Below are 16,858 nucleotides of genomic sequence, written 5' to 3'. Positions count from 1 at the left end.
TCCAGTCCGCCCTTCGCTTTTAGCTATGCTGCATACGAAGTGGCTTTTTTCTCTCCACACTAAACAAGGTTACACTGTTCACACTTCATTTGGGTTTAAAAACAGCTAAAAGTCTCAAATCATACTATTTTAAAGTGATGTGCCCAAAACGTACATTTCAGCTCATTTAGTTCCAAAAGGAAGAAGTTATAACATTTAACGTAAGAAGGGTTCAGAGAAATATAAAAGATTAGCTCTCAAAAACGTTACCTTAAGTGTACTCGAAAAGTAAATACAGCTTCTTTTACTTTGATGATTCACATGTGTCCTCACTTCTATGTAACACGTTAACGGTACACTGAACTGCAATTAAAATACAAGAACATCAAAAGTAACTTGAAGTCTTTGATTTTCTGTCAGTAAAAACTGAACATATGTTGTAGGGAACATTGGTTGGGGGATGGCTATGGTCGAGGATAATTCGGAATACACTGCATTTTTGTTTTTCCAGTCCGACAACACGCATTTCAACGTTCGACTCCTGTATTCCGCAAATCGACGTTGACCAACTAAATCCCCTGGTGTTTTCTGTAGCAGGGTATTTTCACATCTCAGTTCTTTTCTTAAGTATGATATATGGTACAGTTACAAAATATGTAAAATAATCTATATCTATAATTCATTAGGATTTAGAAATTGGGTAAATCTGTAAGTCCAGCACGCCTCTTATATAGCATACAGCCTCATCCACACAACTGCACACCTGGTCAGACAAATATATCCTACAGACATCCAGCACTGAATCCAGAGTTGAGGCGATAATCATTCCCGGCAGCAGAACTTAACTTTTTCTTACACCGTAGCAGTTTTACAGGTAAAGTACAATATTTCATCAGGATACACTCCTATTTTTGAGTTGTGGAACAGTCCCGACAGCTAGCGTTTGTGTGGTTAGTCTGGTAATTCCGATCACTGCTGCCGGTGTTTAGCGGGCGCGCTGATACCTGTTCTCCAAGCAGATGTTTCAGTTTGAGTGTATAGCAGCGGCCGAGTTTGTTACATTGTATTTTGTTCATAAGTTTGTAGCTGTAACTCATTCTTTATTTGCTAGCACTCTCTAAATGATGCCCGTTTTGTTTTCAATATCGTAGCAGTTGCCATAGGTTATACAATATATTCGTGCCCATCCCCCCTTATTTTAAAGGAGTTGTTGTCTTCCTTGTCTTTGTTCCAAGCAGATGTTAAGTGATTTGCAGCTGTCTTTTTTAGAAACCTGGAGTATAAGCAAAAATCCACCGACAAATAATCGATTTATAACGTCGACTTACATACGGACACACAGCACGGTTAAAGCAAAAACATAGACCTTCTGGCGAAGACAATAATGACCCACACCGCTGAGAGGCGCTTCAAGACTGTACGTATTTTGGAGGAGACTCGCTCCAGGGTCGGCCTCGGACCGTCTGTAGAGTGTGTTTCCGCACACAGAAAACGGGCAAATTAGGCATGTGGTGTGCCATTATGTCCGTGGTGGTACACGTTTTTTTCGTTTCATCGTAGCAGTTTTCATCATGAGGTAAATGCATATTTCAAAAACACCCCTATAATGCCGTTGAAGTGGCCCCGTCTGTACGTTGCGATTGAACCGCCGGTAGGCTGGCGCAGTCCATGTCAGGTCGGGCGGGTAGCGTTCTGAAACGCCGCGCGCTCAAAAACTTACGTTCATTACACATCCAAGCAAGCAAGCAAACATACAAAACTTTCTGCAGCAACGTACGAACATCATAGGGTAACAATTATTGACCTTGAAGTGAATACCATCAAGATCCATTCACAGATTTTCGACTTAGGCTGCATACATACAACCGACAAGTGCACAAAAAGCCAGCTGCGGTTAGATTGGGAAACGCCAAGTAGACCATTTTAACTTAAAGTATATTTTCAAAATATCTACCCACACGCCAAAAATGAAAAAAATCTACCGACAAATAATCGAGTTATATCGTCGACTTACATACTGATACTCAGCACGGTTAAACAAAAACATAGACTTTCTGGCGAAGACAATAACTAGATTTCCCCAATGTCATACCTTCGCCAAATGACGTTAATCTTTATGACTGACCATTTGTATTCCCCCTGATTGTGCAAATAGGATCTGCATTTTCATGAATAATATAAATCTATCATATTCTCAACCAAAAGACAGTCTTATATTAACAGACAATGCAATTTTAGCAATTCTTCATAAATTATGCAAATAAGGTCCTGATTTGAATACATTATGTCTAAGGATGTTCACTTTCACTGAACTTTCAACTACTACAAGAATAAAATTCCAGGCAGCTATCATTACAAACTATAAACTTTTCTCATTAATAATGCAAATTAAGTCTTATTTACATAATCAATATCTGCCTGTGTTTCTCTAGTTCTAAATTACCAATGTCACAAGCTTCAATAGGCCTATCATGGAATGCAGCTGATTTAAAGAATTTCCCCATAAATTATGAAAATTATATCCATATTTGTCAAATGACTATATTTGTCAAATAATTATGTCAAGCATCACGAAAGGTACCTACACACCAAAAATCACGACGATCTGTCAACCGGTTCTTCAGTTATCCTCTTTTGAATACTTTCAAACAGATAGCCTTGTTGTTCCAGAGAAAAACGCTAGGGGGCCAAACTCCACTACAAGCTTCCTACCATTTAAATTTTGTCACCCTAGCATGTCTAGATCATGAGATATCAAACCGGAAGTTCAGTTGCAATGCCATAACAAGCCGCTAGGTGGTCCAAAATCTAATCATTTCCAGGTCTCATAAAGACCTATCCACATACCAAATATCGACAATCCATCTTAGCCTTCTTGAGTTATCGTGTTCACACACACACAGACACACGAACGCCTACGAAACCTTCTTGGCGAAGGTAACTATACAGTTTGGTATTGTGTGTGAGTTTCCCCAACAGTAGAGTTCGGTAATGTGTGAGTTTCCATAATTGTAGAGTTAGGTAATGTGTAAGTTTCCTCTATTGTATCAGGTTTTACTGTGGTTGATTGTATCTACTAATGAGTGACAAAGGCATAGATTTTGACCGTTTTCTCGTGATTTTCGTTTCTCCAAGTATTGCCAACTTCCTTTAAACAACTGTTATCAAACGTGAGTAGCAATTTGAGTTCCGCGCCCTCACGCTGTACGTCAATACGGGCAGTATGGCCACGAGCCGCCGCTACGAAGTGACTCTCTTTTTAGCGCCATCAGTATGAAATAAAACTAGAGTTCGGCGATCTCATGCTTCCATGACATGTTTCGCGCTTTTGTATCTTCAATGCATGGTGATGACCCTCTGTAAATGGCTTTGATTTACAATCCTGCTCATTAGCAAAACTCTTGCAATTATTTGCAGATATTATATCAGTTGATCATATTCTCCACCCAATGACAGGATTATCTTAAATAAAGCTATTCTAGCTTATCCTAGCATAAATTATGCAGATGAGGTCCTGATTTGAATAAAGTATGTTTAGTGATGTTCACGTTCACTGAACTTCCAATTATGGCAAGTATTAAATTCCCAGCAGTTACCACTATAAAATTGTAGCAATTTCAAAACGATTATGCAAATTAGGTCTTCATTTACATAATCAATATCTGCCAACGTAACTACAGGTTGGTTTTCAATTCTATGGTTTAGTAGTGTATGTTTGGTTTTCCGTAACGTGGTGTTTTCCTTGTACAAGTACAAGTATTTTTATGCATGGCTGTCATCGGGTCAGTGCCAAATACAACGCATGACCGAGACATAATGGCGGTGTTTTAAAACGTGTTATGAATTAACACTTCTTCATTGACATGGTGATATCTAAATATGAGATTTATAATCATGTAATCATCATGTTAACCACATCAGGAACTGCCTTAGTTCGAGATATGTGAAAACTCAGGGTCAAACTGGTCTGTGCGCAACACGGAAGTAGTCGGAAACTAGAAATAACTTCGTTTGTCAAACATGAAATATTTAGAGCTGTTGCAGATTTATGCAAATGACGTCCACATTTACATAATCTATGGATGGCGGCACTATGCTAACTTACACAATATACAAGCAAAAATTTGCTACCAATAAGTTTTCAAAATGGGCTCTTACCTGCATAATTGGCATCTGATTTTGTTCCACCCGCAATGAATTACAATGTGTAACGTTACATGAATCGAAGTCGCATTACAAAAAACAATAGAACTGTAGAACATCCTTATCATTAGGCATTACATGCATTTAATGTCTCATTCTTTGAAATATTAAAAAATTGCCGTTCCAAAAGTAACAGCTGTAGGGATAAAACCTTTGTCCTGACGCCAAAAGTTCCCTGCCACCCAAATATACTAAAAAAATGGCTTTCTCACAAATTTTGCAAATGCCCGATTTGCATTTTATTGTGTACATTTTCTTACATTATATTATGTAAGAACAAGAGCTGGTGCAGAAATATACTATTTGATATTTGTACTACGGGCATTGGAGTGAAATATGTAGTTTTCCTGACGTTTCTTCTTCTCATTTTTCCGCCATCATCATTCAAACGATCTGAAAGTTGGCATTAACGTAGATTGGTGAAATACCTACATTGTAACTCCCCCCTTTTATTCATCAATTTCACACTTCCCATAATGCCAGATACAGCATATTTAGTAGAGAAATTGTAATTCATTGTCACGTTACGCGAAGAAGAATTCTAACAAGTAAACCAGCTGCACCAGAGCGGAGAATTAGTCAGTGACTCCCTTCAAAAAGGAAATAACACCAAAATTGATTCCATTTATCATTTGGCAGTGCAGACATGTGATATAATATTATATTATATTATATTATATTATATTATATTATATTATATTATATTATATTATATTATATTATATTATATTATATTATATTATATTATATTATATTATATTATATTATATTATATTATATTATATTATATTATATTATATTATATTATTATATTATATTATATTATATTATATTATATTATATATTATAGACAAAAGCTTCTACTACTGCTACTGCAACAGGCAGGACCAGTGACGTATTGTATCCAGCCGATATGACATATGACGTACGCTGAGTAGACAGTTTAGACCCTTATCTCATTTTTATGTTCATTAGCATTAGCCAACAGTAGCAGCTGGAGAGAGCAGCTAGTAGTTAGCCCGTTAGTTTCAAATCAGTCGAGACCAGGATCCCAGGTAAGTAACACACATTGCGGTTAGCTCCGTAGACTGCATCTGTTGTACTTCACGACCAGGAACTAGCTAGACCATTGTAGATTCGTAACATATGTACTAGACCTTACCTCTCAAGTTATAGGGGGTGGCTTCTGAAACGGCGGTGGTCAGACTTGTGAGGTTCTTCCGTGTTAGTCTTTTGTACAATTTGATACGACAATGGACGACTACGTCTGCTAGAGAGATATTAACAACCCAATTCTTAACATACAGGAGTGTAAGAGAAACCGTTTACGTCTCCTGAAACAGCAAAGGAACACTGGTATTCGCTCGATCAGAGTCTTCAGTAGCACAGCCATGCTAGACTTTACCTGCGAATCTATATAAGGAAAAGCGTATAATAATCCCTAAAACATGACGAGGTTGTTTAAATTTCAAGTCTCATGGTATACTAACCTGTTTTGAAATTTTATTGAGACATATCATTTTTCAAATTCCAACAAATATGTTTTTAAAATTTATTGAGGGATTCAATTCAATCAACCATTTTAGGGCCATGTCACAATTTGAAAAATAGATAAATGTACTAGACAAATATTTGAAGTAAAGAGATGTTGTCAGCAAACAGAAAGAGTGTTCACGTCAAATCATTAACAATGGCATTGGTATGAATAGTAAACACTGATGGTCCTAACACAGAACCTTGGCAGACTTCTGTGCCAATCTAGCCCAAGGTTAAAGCCTGACCCTCAATAACTAGCCTTTGAACTCTTTCATATAGATACTAGTAACTCGTATATATCCATTTTAACAGAAGACATTTCATTCTATTTTGTTTCAGTTTGAAAGAAATAACACCAAGGTGTCATACTTTGTTGAAGTCCTTGGAAAATTACAAAAACACGGAACTTCATTTATATAAACTAGCTGGCACCATGTACAAAACCGGACTGAAGAGAATATATAGAAAATAAGTGATTAATATATAGATTTAACATACTATTTTCCAAGACCTTCAACAAACTAGGCGAAAAAAAAGATAATCACATTTGTCACGAGGTTCACCTTTTTTATATAAAAAGTAATTACATTGCTACGTTCATGAAGGTTAGACATCCAGGCAAACAATACTCAGAGGAAATGCAGGCTCTACTACTGGATACATTACGAATATAATTCCCGGAAGGACTGTTAGTTCATTAGTGACGCTAAAGAAGAGTGGTGAATATGACTCGAAACGTCCGGATATTATCTCCGTAATTTGTCCAGTAGTATCCACATGAGTTTCCTATGAGTAGTGATTACATTGCTTCTTCCATATCATAGAAAATATACCATTTGATAGAGAAGAGTTGAAAACATGCGCTATTTTTTGTAGATCAAATAGTGTATGGCTTTGAGATAGATATCATCGTAGCCGTGAGCCTTGGAGATATCCAATTTCACCTCTTCGTGAGCAGTGGAAATACATGATAACCTTGTATCAGTAAATAAGCTTTTACCAGAAAGATACTTCAGATGGCTCAATTGAAGAACTTGATTTGACTGTAAAAGAGGGATTTGAAAGAGTACGTACCATGCGTAGTTCGTATCCATGCCTGACTAGGCCTCTACGTCACCATAACAATGATAAAGTACTACCCTCTCGCCTACATCTTTTAGTTATGAAGAACATAGTTTGTTCCAGACGGTAAAAACGTAACATGGAATTTTTTTGTATTTCAACATGGCAGATAAAGTGAGATATGTCAACACACCTCTGGATCAGCTGGGTCTAGTAAGAAATAAACATTTCACGTCTCGAGAGCACACGGATTGTAAAACATATCTTCAGCTTGTTGATATAACTCGAACTAGTGTTCCACGATCTCATACCTTCGCCAAATGATGTTACCCTTAGGCCTTCACGAATTTTGATGATTCGCATTAATCATGCAAATTAGGCATTCATTTGCATAAACACTACCTGCCAATGTTCTTCTTCACAATTAAACATGCCACACGTTTGAATAATCATATCATGGAAGGTAGCAGATTTATAGAATTTCCTCATCAATTATGCTAATTAGCTGCTGATTTGCATAAGGCCACACTGATTTAATTTTATGGATGACATCCTCTGGGGACCACAAAACTAATGCGAGAGGGCGAAAAAAAAAATTCAGCAAAAAAAAAAATGCTGCTTAACCACAGGAATACAAAGCCGATATTGCGGATTGAATCACAGGACACAGTGACTGCATCAAACAAACAAGTCTTTATTTGCAGGAGGTAGATGTAGTTAGTCTTATTCAGGTCTCATCCTCCTTCACAGCTTCCTCCTTCGCAGCTTCCTCCTTCGCAGTTTTCTCTCCCTACAGAAAAATGTAAAACGTATTGCTTGACCTACATTGTAGGTAGATATATACATGAATTATATATACAGTATATAGTTTATACTTAATACCCTGTAGAAGTGCATACAACAAGGGGATTGAATAGATGTGGATTTTATTTCAGATAAAAGTTTGAGATCAATATTTTGGGCAAAATGTAAAAGGTAGAGCAGAAACAGTACCCACCTGAAAGTTAGTGGTCCATCTTCTTCCTCTCTAGATCCCTTCCTCTCCAGCTTTCTCTTTACTCTTGTACGCTCTTCAACACGAGTGGCTTTGCAAACCTACAGAAAAATGACATGGTATGCAAAATCGATTTACTCTTGGAATGTATGTTTCCAAATAAAATTGTAAGTGTATTGTAAAAATTACAACATTACTAATGCGGGTGAGAATGAATGTACAATTAAAACATGAGGTACACAATAATATTTAACCCACCTGGCACACTGGATGAATGCTCTGAAACACTGCAGTTTCTCTGGAGGGATGGGAAACGTGTCTGTTTCCCCACACTGCCAGCATACCAGTGGCAGAATGGCCAGTGCCCTAGACTTGACTCGCGCAGAGTACAAATACACTGGTGCACTACATAAAAGAGCCCTGCACAAAACGGATGTAGAAACAGAGAAATAAAAATCATTTTTCAAATAGGAAATTTTGTGAAATAATTTTTGCAAGAGCTCACTATTAAAAAAAACACCCAACAGAAAATTAACAAAAAAACTTGCATGAAGAAATGCATCTTGTTGGAAATTTGCCATATGACTACAACATCATAATCTACATAAAACTACTGTAAATCATTGACAACTTTATTTTGTCTGTATCATAACACGTGTACGCGCCCCTCCCCATAAATTTTGCAACGGATACTGGATCGAAATCAGAAAAACAAAACAAACAAAAAAATAACTGAACTATTCTTACCTCAAAAGCTGACTTCTGCTGACAATCTTTGGCTTTAGTTGTTGCAGTTTTGTCAACAACAATACGGACAAAACAGCCGAACTGCACTGAGAAGTGGCCTGACCCACTTTAAAGGCCACCTCAACACAGCTCCCATTTCTCTCATCGTTGCAATAGAAACGTGTGGTGGCCGCTCTGGAAAGGACGTCTGTCCGGGCGATACTCGCTGGCTGCCACGAGTCGCTCGTAAAGCTGGGCAAACGTTACATCCCCCTCGCCAATGTCGATGGCATACCAGTCGACAACAACGCCTCCAGTTTGACGTACTTTGAGGACGACGCTGCCCCGCCATCTCTTGCAAACTTCGCGCTCTACATTGTTAGTGTAGCTAGTACGCATGTGCAAAGGGTTCATTTACGACAAAATTTACGTTTTGCGGTAGTACAAAAGAAGTTTTACGATAAGCCGCCCTTTTGCGGCATTCATGAGTCGGCAGTCTGTACCGAGTACAACAACAAAGATAAGAGTTCCAGGCGAGTTCCGGAGTTTCGTGAAGCCTCAAAAGACATGATTTTTTTTTTTTTTTTGGAGAACAAGCGAAAATCAATGCGCGCGCGGATGTCATCCATAAAATTAAATCAGTGTGGCCTAACTATCATTTTCATATGTCAAGCATTCTTTAAGGTACCCACATACCAAAAATCATGATGATCCGTCAATCGGTTTTTTTAGTTATCCTCCTTCGAATATTTTTTAACGAATGCTTCTGCAGTTCCCGAACAAGTCGCTAGGTGGTCCAAACCCATGTCACTTCTTCCCCAGCCAAAGAGCTACCATGACCTATCCATGTCTAGATCACGAGATATCAAAACCAGAAGTTCAGGTGCAGTACCATAACAAGCTGCCAGGGGGTCCAAAATCTAATCAGTTCCAGGTCTCATCAAGACCTACCCACCTACTAAATATAAAGACAATCCATCTTAGCCTTCTTGAGTTATCGTGTTGAGACACACACACACACACACACACACACACACACACACACACACACACACACACACACACACACACACACACACACACACACACACACATACATACACACACACGCACACGCGCCAACGAAAACATAACCTTCTTGGTGAAGATAATTAGCCGCAAGAGTAGTGCGTACTACAATGGTAACAGCTGGCCAGCAGTGTCCTCGATATTTTGGCGTAAACACAACTGGCATCACCTCACAGATCGGAGCAGGGTCACATGTGCATTATGGTTTGTCAACTTTATTAACGGGCTATAACCGACATATAGACCTATCATCCACCTTTTCTCACAACTACAACACCAGACGCTTCAGAACTTTACAAACCTACATTTTTCCCAAACCATAGCTGGACAACACATTTGCATACAGAAGGACTAATTACTTCAACACGATAGCAGGAAATATCTCACAACTCTCACCACTGAATGTAACATACATGTGTAGATATGATACTTCTGTTGTTACTTGTGTTACAATTAATTTGTCAGATGTTTATTTTTGGGGGCTCCATTGAAAATCAATTTGTCAAAATTGAATAGGCCACCCAGCTGTTCAAAAATTCCGTAATAACACATTACAGTCCACCGTTGTACAAGACCGCCTGCCGGCATAACTCCCGACAACACGCGCACATACAACACTTTGTCTTTGCAGAACCATTATATTGTTATCACATATTTGCCTTAGCATGAAAGTTCATCTGTGTTGGTACAAATCATTATGAAATAAAGACTGAACTTTAACTTCTAACACTAGATATAGAATTGGGACTTACCCCAAATTTTGGGTTGACTCCATCAACCTTGTTCACGGAATGGACCCGTCTAATCTTGGAACGTGACGTCAGAGACACGTGACCGTAGTAGCGGGTCATACGTGCCAGATAACTTGTGTCTCCCTCCGTCTCTGTTCAGGGTAGGTCTGTGAGCTCTTATGTAGACTGCCTCCTTAACTCCTCTTAACCCCTTCTAGAGATACTGAATGTCCCGGAGACTCAGGCACGTATGACCCGCTACTACGGTCACGTGTCTCTGACGTCACGTTCCAAGAGTAGACAGGTCCATTCCGTGAACAAGGTTGATGGAGTCAACCGAAAATTTGGGGTAGGTCCTAATTCTATATCTAGTGTTGGAAGTTAAAGTTCAGTCTTTATTTCATACATATTTGCCTTCTTCAGGCAATATTTAAAATGGACTCCTGGAGTAGATATTGTTGAAGTAATGATGTAGCCTCCTGCTCATGACCCTGATGACTGCGTCATTCGTTCTCACGTGCCTTTCTCATTGTCTGAATGGTGACTTTTTTTCCTTACATTGGGTCTATCGTATAAATGCATGGCTTACATGGCGGCGTTCCTAAGGAATCTACAGAAAGTTTTTTGACATCAGTAATTCTGTGTTGAACACATTTACTCTCCACCATATAAAGATTCCAACTACCTCTAAACACAGTCTCTTTATATGGCAATTACAAATGGCAATTAAGACCACATCACTCAAAACCCTGGACTGTGCACCTCCGACCATATCCACATGCTAGTAAATCACGCGAATGCTTTAGGAAGTGGAAATGTGGCGACTGGCTACCAGACCGTAATGATGGTGATGTCACAAGTCGATCAAGTGTTCACAGTGATGAGGATGAGCTATTCACACTTCCCACGGTCACGGACATGACGTAAGACCACCCCCCTCCCCCTTCCTCGATGTAATATTTCCAACAAGTTCCATCGACAAACTGGTCAACTATTGTTTTGAATTATTTCTCTAGTATGAAGCGCATGCCATAATTGCATTTCTGTTGGAATTAGAGAAAATTACGTACCTTCTGTCGTTCTAATATACGTAATGCGACCGTGCGAGTAGGAGAGTCTTCGGTAGAAGGTAGAACGATAGAAGGTACGTCATTTTCTCTAATTCCAACAAAAATTCAATTATGGCATGAGCTTTTTACTAGAGAAATAATTCAAAACAATATTATTACATCGAGGAAGGGGGAGGGGGTGGTCTTACGTCATATCCGTGACCGTTACTAGGCATTGTGGGAAGTGTGAAATTGGTGAATGGTGAGTTACTCTTTAATCCAGTCTCGTGTACTTCTCACAAAGTGGTATCTCCCACGCGGTACTCTCTGTAGTGTAGCAGTACCGGCGAGTCCGGCAGCACCCGGGATATCCGGGGGGAACGAGGGGGCGAGTTTCCGGGGCTGTCACGTGATCCCCGACTGACCAATGAAAGAGTGGTGGTTGGCAGTCCGCTCTGTCGTTCCCAGCCCAGTTCTCGACTTTCCCGCCACAGACCCCACCTTCTCTTCAGCTCCGACTGAACCTAGTCAAAATCAACATGCATTATGAATCGAAATGGCAAGAAGGTTATAACTTCGGTGCCGTGTATGACAGGTTTTGTGGACAAATGGTGGAGTTGGGGATATTTTCGTGATTCTATAACAATGGATAGCTCTTGGGCTCTTGAAAAAAAATGTAAAGGTTTGTTTTTCAAAATGAAGGAAACGATTTTCCAAGATGATAAGTAAATTACGGATCATAATGATAAATAGCTTTTTGTGATTATTGACATGGGAAGTACTAATTACTGAAATAAGAAGCTAAATTGAATAACTTATACGGCATTTGGAAAATCCTAATTGTTCCATATCTATTTAAACATGCGACATATAACTGTGACACGTAGGACCATCGATAGATCGATCTTTTTTAATAAGAGAAAATACTATTCCACTGACGGAAATTTTATTTTTAGTTAATTGGGACAAACGAACAGCTGGGAATCATGGCCTTTATTGTACAATAGAGAAAAAAATCTAGTTTGTGTAGATTACTTTTGATCAATATATACAGACAAGATTTTCTTTGCTTTAAAAAAAGTAAACTGGTCTGTTATGTTATTCTATAATTATTATGTCACATAACGTGGTACCATATGATTTTATTAACATAAGCGACCAAAGAGACAGTACATAATGCAAATTAATAAGACTCAAAAGCCTTTGACTTAAACGTTTTTGTCACTTTGACAGTAAACATGTTACTCACCTCTCCATTTAAAAAGCAGTATAGTACGGCCACTATCATCCCCTGAAAAAACAAATGTCAACAGTACCTATGCAGGAGACCAAAACACGCAAAAAGCTGTGTTTCCACTCGTTTTAAACGAATAGATTAACTTGTTAATTTCACTTTTAGCGTGACTAATGTATGTTGTATGAACTTTTATCTCTAAATAAAACCAGTAGTTTGTGTGCTCAAGCACTAAAGTTAACTTTGCAATTCAACATTTTCTACTTGTCATGGTAAAGACATTTTATGTAAAATAATACATGTTAGATACTTCAATTTTGTCACTAGTACAGATTTTGTTTTTGCCAAAAAATTCAAGATGCGGTAAAAATATAGTCACCATCAACTCTTTCAACTATTTCAACTGTAATTTTTTAGGAAATATATAAATAGTTTCTTCTTGAAATTAACTTCTCTGAACTTCATAAATGTTACAGATAATGAGCTTGAAAGATTTCACATGTCCTCAACTCACCTGGAATGAGTTCATGAAAGTGTCGAAGAAGTAGCTGACATATTTCACCTGTCCCGTGACGTCTTCAGGAAGGCCGATAAAGACGATGTAGTGGACACCGAAGAGTGGGATCAACACAAGTGTGGATCGGGTCAGCTTCCTGAAGAAATCACACAGAAGTAACGGTTTAAAGGAGAAATAACACATTATTACAACAGGGTAGATACCTGCAGAAATAACACAGAAGTAACGGTTAAAAGGAGAAATAACACATAATTACAACAGGGTAGATACCTGCAGAAATAACACAGAAGTAACGGTTAAAAGGAGAAATAAGATTATTTAAGGAAATAATCGAATCATAAGCATTCTTTGTTAAGAAAAATTTGTCATTGCTGAAAGAATATTATCGACTGGTGTAATTTTTTGATGATGATTTTATTTGAATAATCAATTACAACATTTATAAGGCATCAGTCGTAAAGCTTAACATCATTTGGCGAAGGATGAAGCCGTGAAACGATCTCATACCTTCGCCCATTCAGCCTATCTACATACGCAACCTTATCAATTCATGGGGAGACGTAACACCCCAGAAAAACTAAGAGTCCCAAGATCTCATACCTCCATGAAATATGGGCTTGATATGTAAATGTAAATTTCCTCTTTAATTATGCAAACGACCTCTGCATTAACATAATATATGCATCGTGCTGTTAACTTTGATTAACTTACATATGTCCCAAGTATGACATTCCCATCATTCACCATTAAGAAATCATAGAATTTTCGCATTAATTATGCAAATTAGGTCATCATTTGCATAATAAGTATCGGTTGATGTTACGCCTGCCATAGGGTACATACATTACATATATGAAAGTAGTATAATGTAAAAAACTGTAATTATAGAATTTCGTTATTAATTATGCAAATAAATTCCTCATTTGCATAATTTGCATTTAATTATGCACATCTCTCTCAGCTACCTACACACCAAAAATGATGAAAATATGTTGTTCCTATCTGGACTTATTGGCTTTTTAAACATTTCACCAGAAAGTGCCCTGTAGTTCCAGAACAAGCTGCTAGGGAGATTAAACTCACATCACTTATTCCTGACAGGAAAAGCTATCTGTCACCAAAACTTCAAGACCATAGGATGTTCAAGACAAAAGATACAAAAACCGGAAGTTCTGCAGCAGTACCAAGGTCATCCACCAGGAGGCCCATTTTTGACCTTGACCTTTGTCTTTCCAAGACTTACCAGCATACCAAATATCATTACAATCCATAAAGGCTTTCTGAAGTTATGCTGACCACAAAGTTGCGGAAACACACAGACAGACAGACAGACACACACACACACACACACACACATACAGACAGACACGCCAAAAACAATACCTCCATTTTTCATGGAGGTAAAAAGGAGTTAGGTTGGTTGAAATAGCATTAGGTTTACTATCCTTATAAAATTATCAAGAGATATCACTGTATTGTTTGGCTTACTTGTATTGAGTGGAATGTTCCCTGCTTCTGTTTGCCTGTTTCAATTTGACGGCCAGGATTCGAACTATGTTTAGGAAGAGGACAAAATTGACCTGGAAAGCAAAAAAAAAGTTTAAACATGCACAGTTTCAATAACCACGTCCGTTTCTTTGACAATTTACCTTTATTTTTAGGAGCATTTTTAATCCTACATTACATTAATGACCTACCTTGTTTAGCTCCACGGCTGTACACTTTGCAGACGATTCTAAATGTTTCAAACAAATTCGTAATATTTAACGTGGGTTTTCGTTTATTAGTTCTGTACCTGTATTTGTTCCTTTAAACAGGGTACTGAGGGGGGTTTGCTGGTGCAGCATCAGTAATACAGAATTGCAGGGTTTAGACTCAAACAAGAGTTCAGAAAAATTTTCTCTAGAGCTTCCATAACCATGTAAGGTTTAGACTATTTGAAACCGAAAGCCTACTTATCATTGTACATCTTACATTGTATCATTGTACATTTATATCTTAACCGGATTCCGATTGGGCTCTCTTGTCATCTTAGGAGCGGGGAAGGTGTTTGAGGCCTGCCTATCTGCAAGTCCTAAACTACTTATCGCAAGCAGCAAGAATTTTCACAGGATGGTCTACTATTGGTACTGAATCATGACCACACACAGCTGTGTATGTGTTATTATGACTTTGGTTTTGAACACCTCAATCTTTGGTTGATAACTCCGTTTACTGAAAGTACTGTATGATGGTTTCGATAGTATTTCAGTATAAGCACTGTGTCGAAACACTTGATGTTGAAGAGGAATGGTTAATGTGAAACAGTACATTTTGGAACGAAAAGGGAGATGGCCTGAAATATGCTGACATTTGCTCCAGAGGTTCTCTCGTAAAACATAGGTATACAATAGAATTTTAACAAAACCTTTGTATGATAGAATATTACGGTCTGCCAAGACTTACACTATTCATAGCAATAACACTGACATACTGACAACACTGTCATCAAATGATCATGACGTCTTTATAGTTAAGCCATCCGCCATCTTAGTTCATCAATCTTGAATTTTAATTTTAATTTTAATTTCAATATTATGAACTCTGTCCCGGTGGTTTTTCTTCACTTTCCGGTCGGGACTCGTGGGGCTTGCTCGGCTTGGTTTGAAATGGTTGCTTTAAACTCACACTTACAATCGTCCCGTATCCCGGCGATGCCAGTGCTATTATTATTTGGTTACCACATGTATATGGGCTGACCCAAAGTGACAATTAATATCGACCGACCCACCGGCCGCACGAGCCGCAAAATAGCCCTGCAGTTGCCGAAAGTGCCAAAGTTGTTGTGTCCCAAACCGTGCCCGTGAGCGGGTACAGAACGGGAAACAGCCTGATCACTGTCCAGACCTGTGCCCGGATGTCATCACGCCCCAAGTACGATACGGTACTTTCCTAGACCTGAGAAGCGGTGACAGCTGTGTCCCGTTCTGTCACCACTCACGTACGGTTCGGGACACAACAAAAGTAGTCCAAAGGGTCCAATCAAAAAGCGCTAAAAAGCCCATAGAGTACCCGGTGGTGCATCGGTCTAGAAAGGTACTTTAGTAACAAAAGTATATGTATTTAGAACAGTTCCCCTCACCAGTACAGACACCAGGATGGGTCCCCTGTAGATCCACCAGTACTGCAGGTGTTTGATTTCCCAGCATCTGGCAAAAGCACAAACGACAGGATAAGGATAATGACCTCTTCAGAAAAGTAAAATGTAGTAACTCTACTCTGCAGTAGCAGCTTCAACACTCTTCCGCCAGGCACATTAGTACCCGTACGTAGCCATTTTCTAGATCAAGCCCCCGCTATACATTTGGACCTTCGCTCGACCTTACCCCGGACCACTCCCAACCCCAAATGCTCCGGCCCCACGTAAAGAAATCAAGCCATTTAATATAATGCCATTGTCACGAACATTTAAAACACTAGTGATAAACAATCAAAATAATATCAGCATTTTGCCGTATTAATGGATACTATATGGATATAATGTCCATCGTTATCCTCGGTGTGTATAAGGCCACACCAAGTAAATTTTATGGATGACGTCCTTTGGAGACCCTAAATCTAATGCGAGAGGGCGAAAAAAACAAGAAGGGCCCTAAAAAACAAGATGCCTAGATTAGAAATATACTAAGAGACGACAAATGTTAGGACACAAATTGAATGAGGTGACACAGTGTAACAAACAAGAAATATTTTATTCATCATCATAACAGCAATAAATCA

General features: G+C 38.6%; 1 protein-coding gene and 1 long non-coding RNA gene across 2 annotated transcripts in view; both read right to left on the bottom strand.

Annotated features, from left to right (window-relative positions):
• Positions 1–7,369: 7,369 nt before the first annotated feature.
• LOC109480699 lies at positions 7,370–8,085 on the bottom strand. Its single transcript, XR_002140849.1, has 3 exons — positions 8,033–8,085; positions 7,778–7,875; positions 7,370–7,570 (listed from the first exon to the last, which is right to left on the bottom strand). It is a non-coding gene; the product is annotated as an uncharacterized LOC109480699 (long non-coding RNA).
• A 3,466-nt stretch (positions 8,086–11,551) lies between these two features.
• The window catches only part of LOC109480690 (vasoactive intestinal polypeptide receptor 1-like), a 29,616-nt gene continuing 24,309 nt past the window's right edge, over positions 11,552–16,858 (bottom strand). The window contains exons 9-13 of the mRNA XM_019782922.1: positions 16,221–16,287; positions 14,588–14,679; positions 13,097–13,235; positions 12,598–12,639; positions 11,552–11,872 (exon numbers count right to left, since the gene is read on the bottom strand). Of these exons, the coding sequence (XP_019638481.1) occupies positions 11,645–11,872; positions 12,598–12,639; positions 13,097–13,235; positions 14,588–14,679; positions 16,221–16,287 (568 nt within the window). The 3' untranslated portion in view covers positions 11,552–11,644. The remainder of the gene's footprint in view (positions 11,873–12,597; positions 12,640–13,096; positions 13,236–14,587; positions 14,680–16,220; positions 16,288–16,858) is intronic.

The sequence above is a fragment of the Branchiostoma belcheri genome, unplaced genomic scaffold (genome assembly GCF_001625305.1).
Source record: "Branchiostoma belcheri isolate BF01 breed outbred unplaced genomic scaffold, Haploidv18h27 scaffold52, whole genome shotgun sequence".
NCBI classification, from domain to species: domain Eukaryota; kingdom Metazoa; phylum Chordata; class Leptocardii; order Amphioxiformes; family Branchiostomatidae; genus Branchiostoma; species Branchiostoma belcheri.
This window is presented reverse-complemented; position numbering and strand designations above follow the sequence as displayed.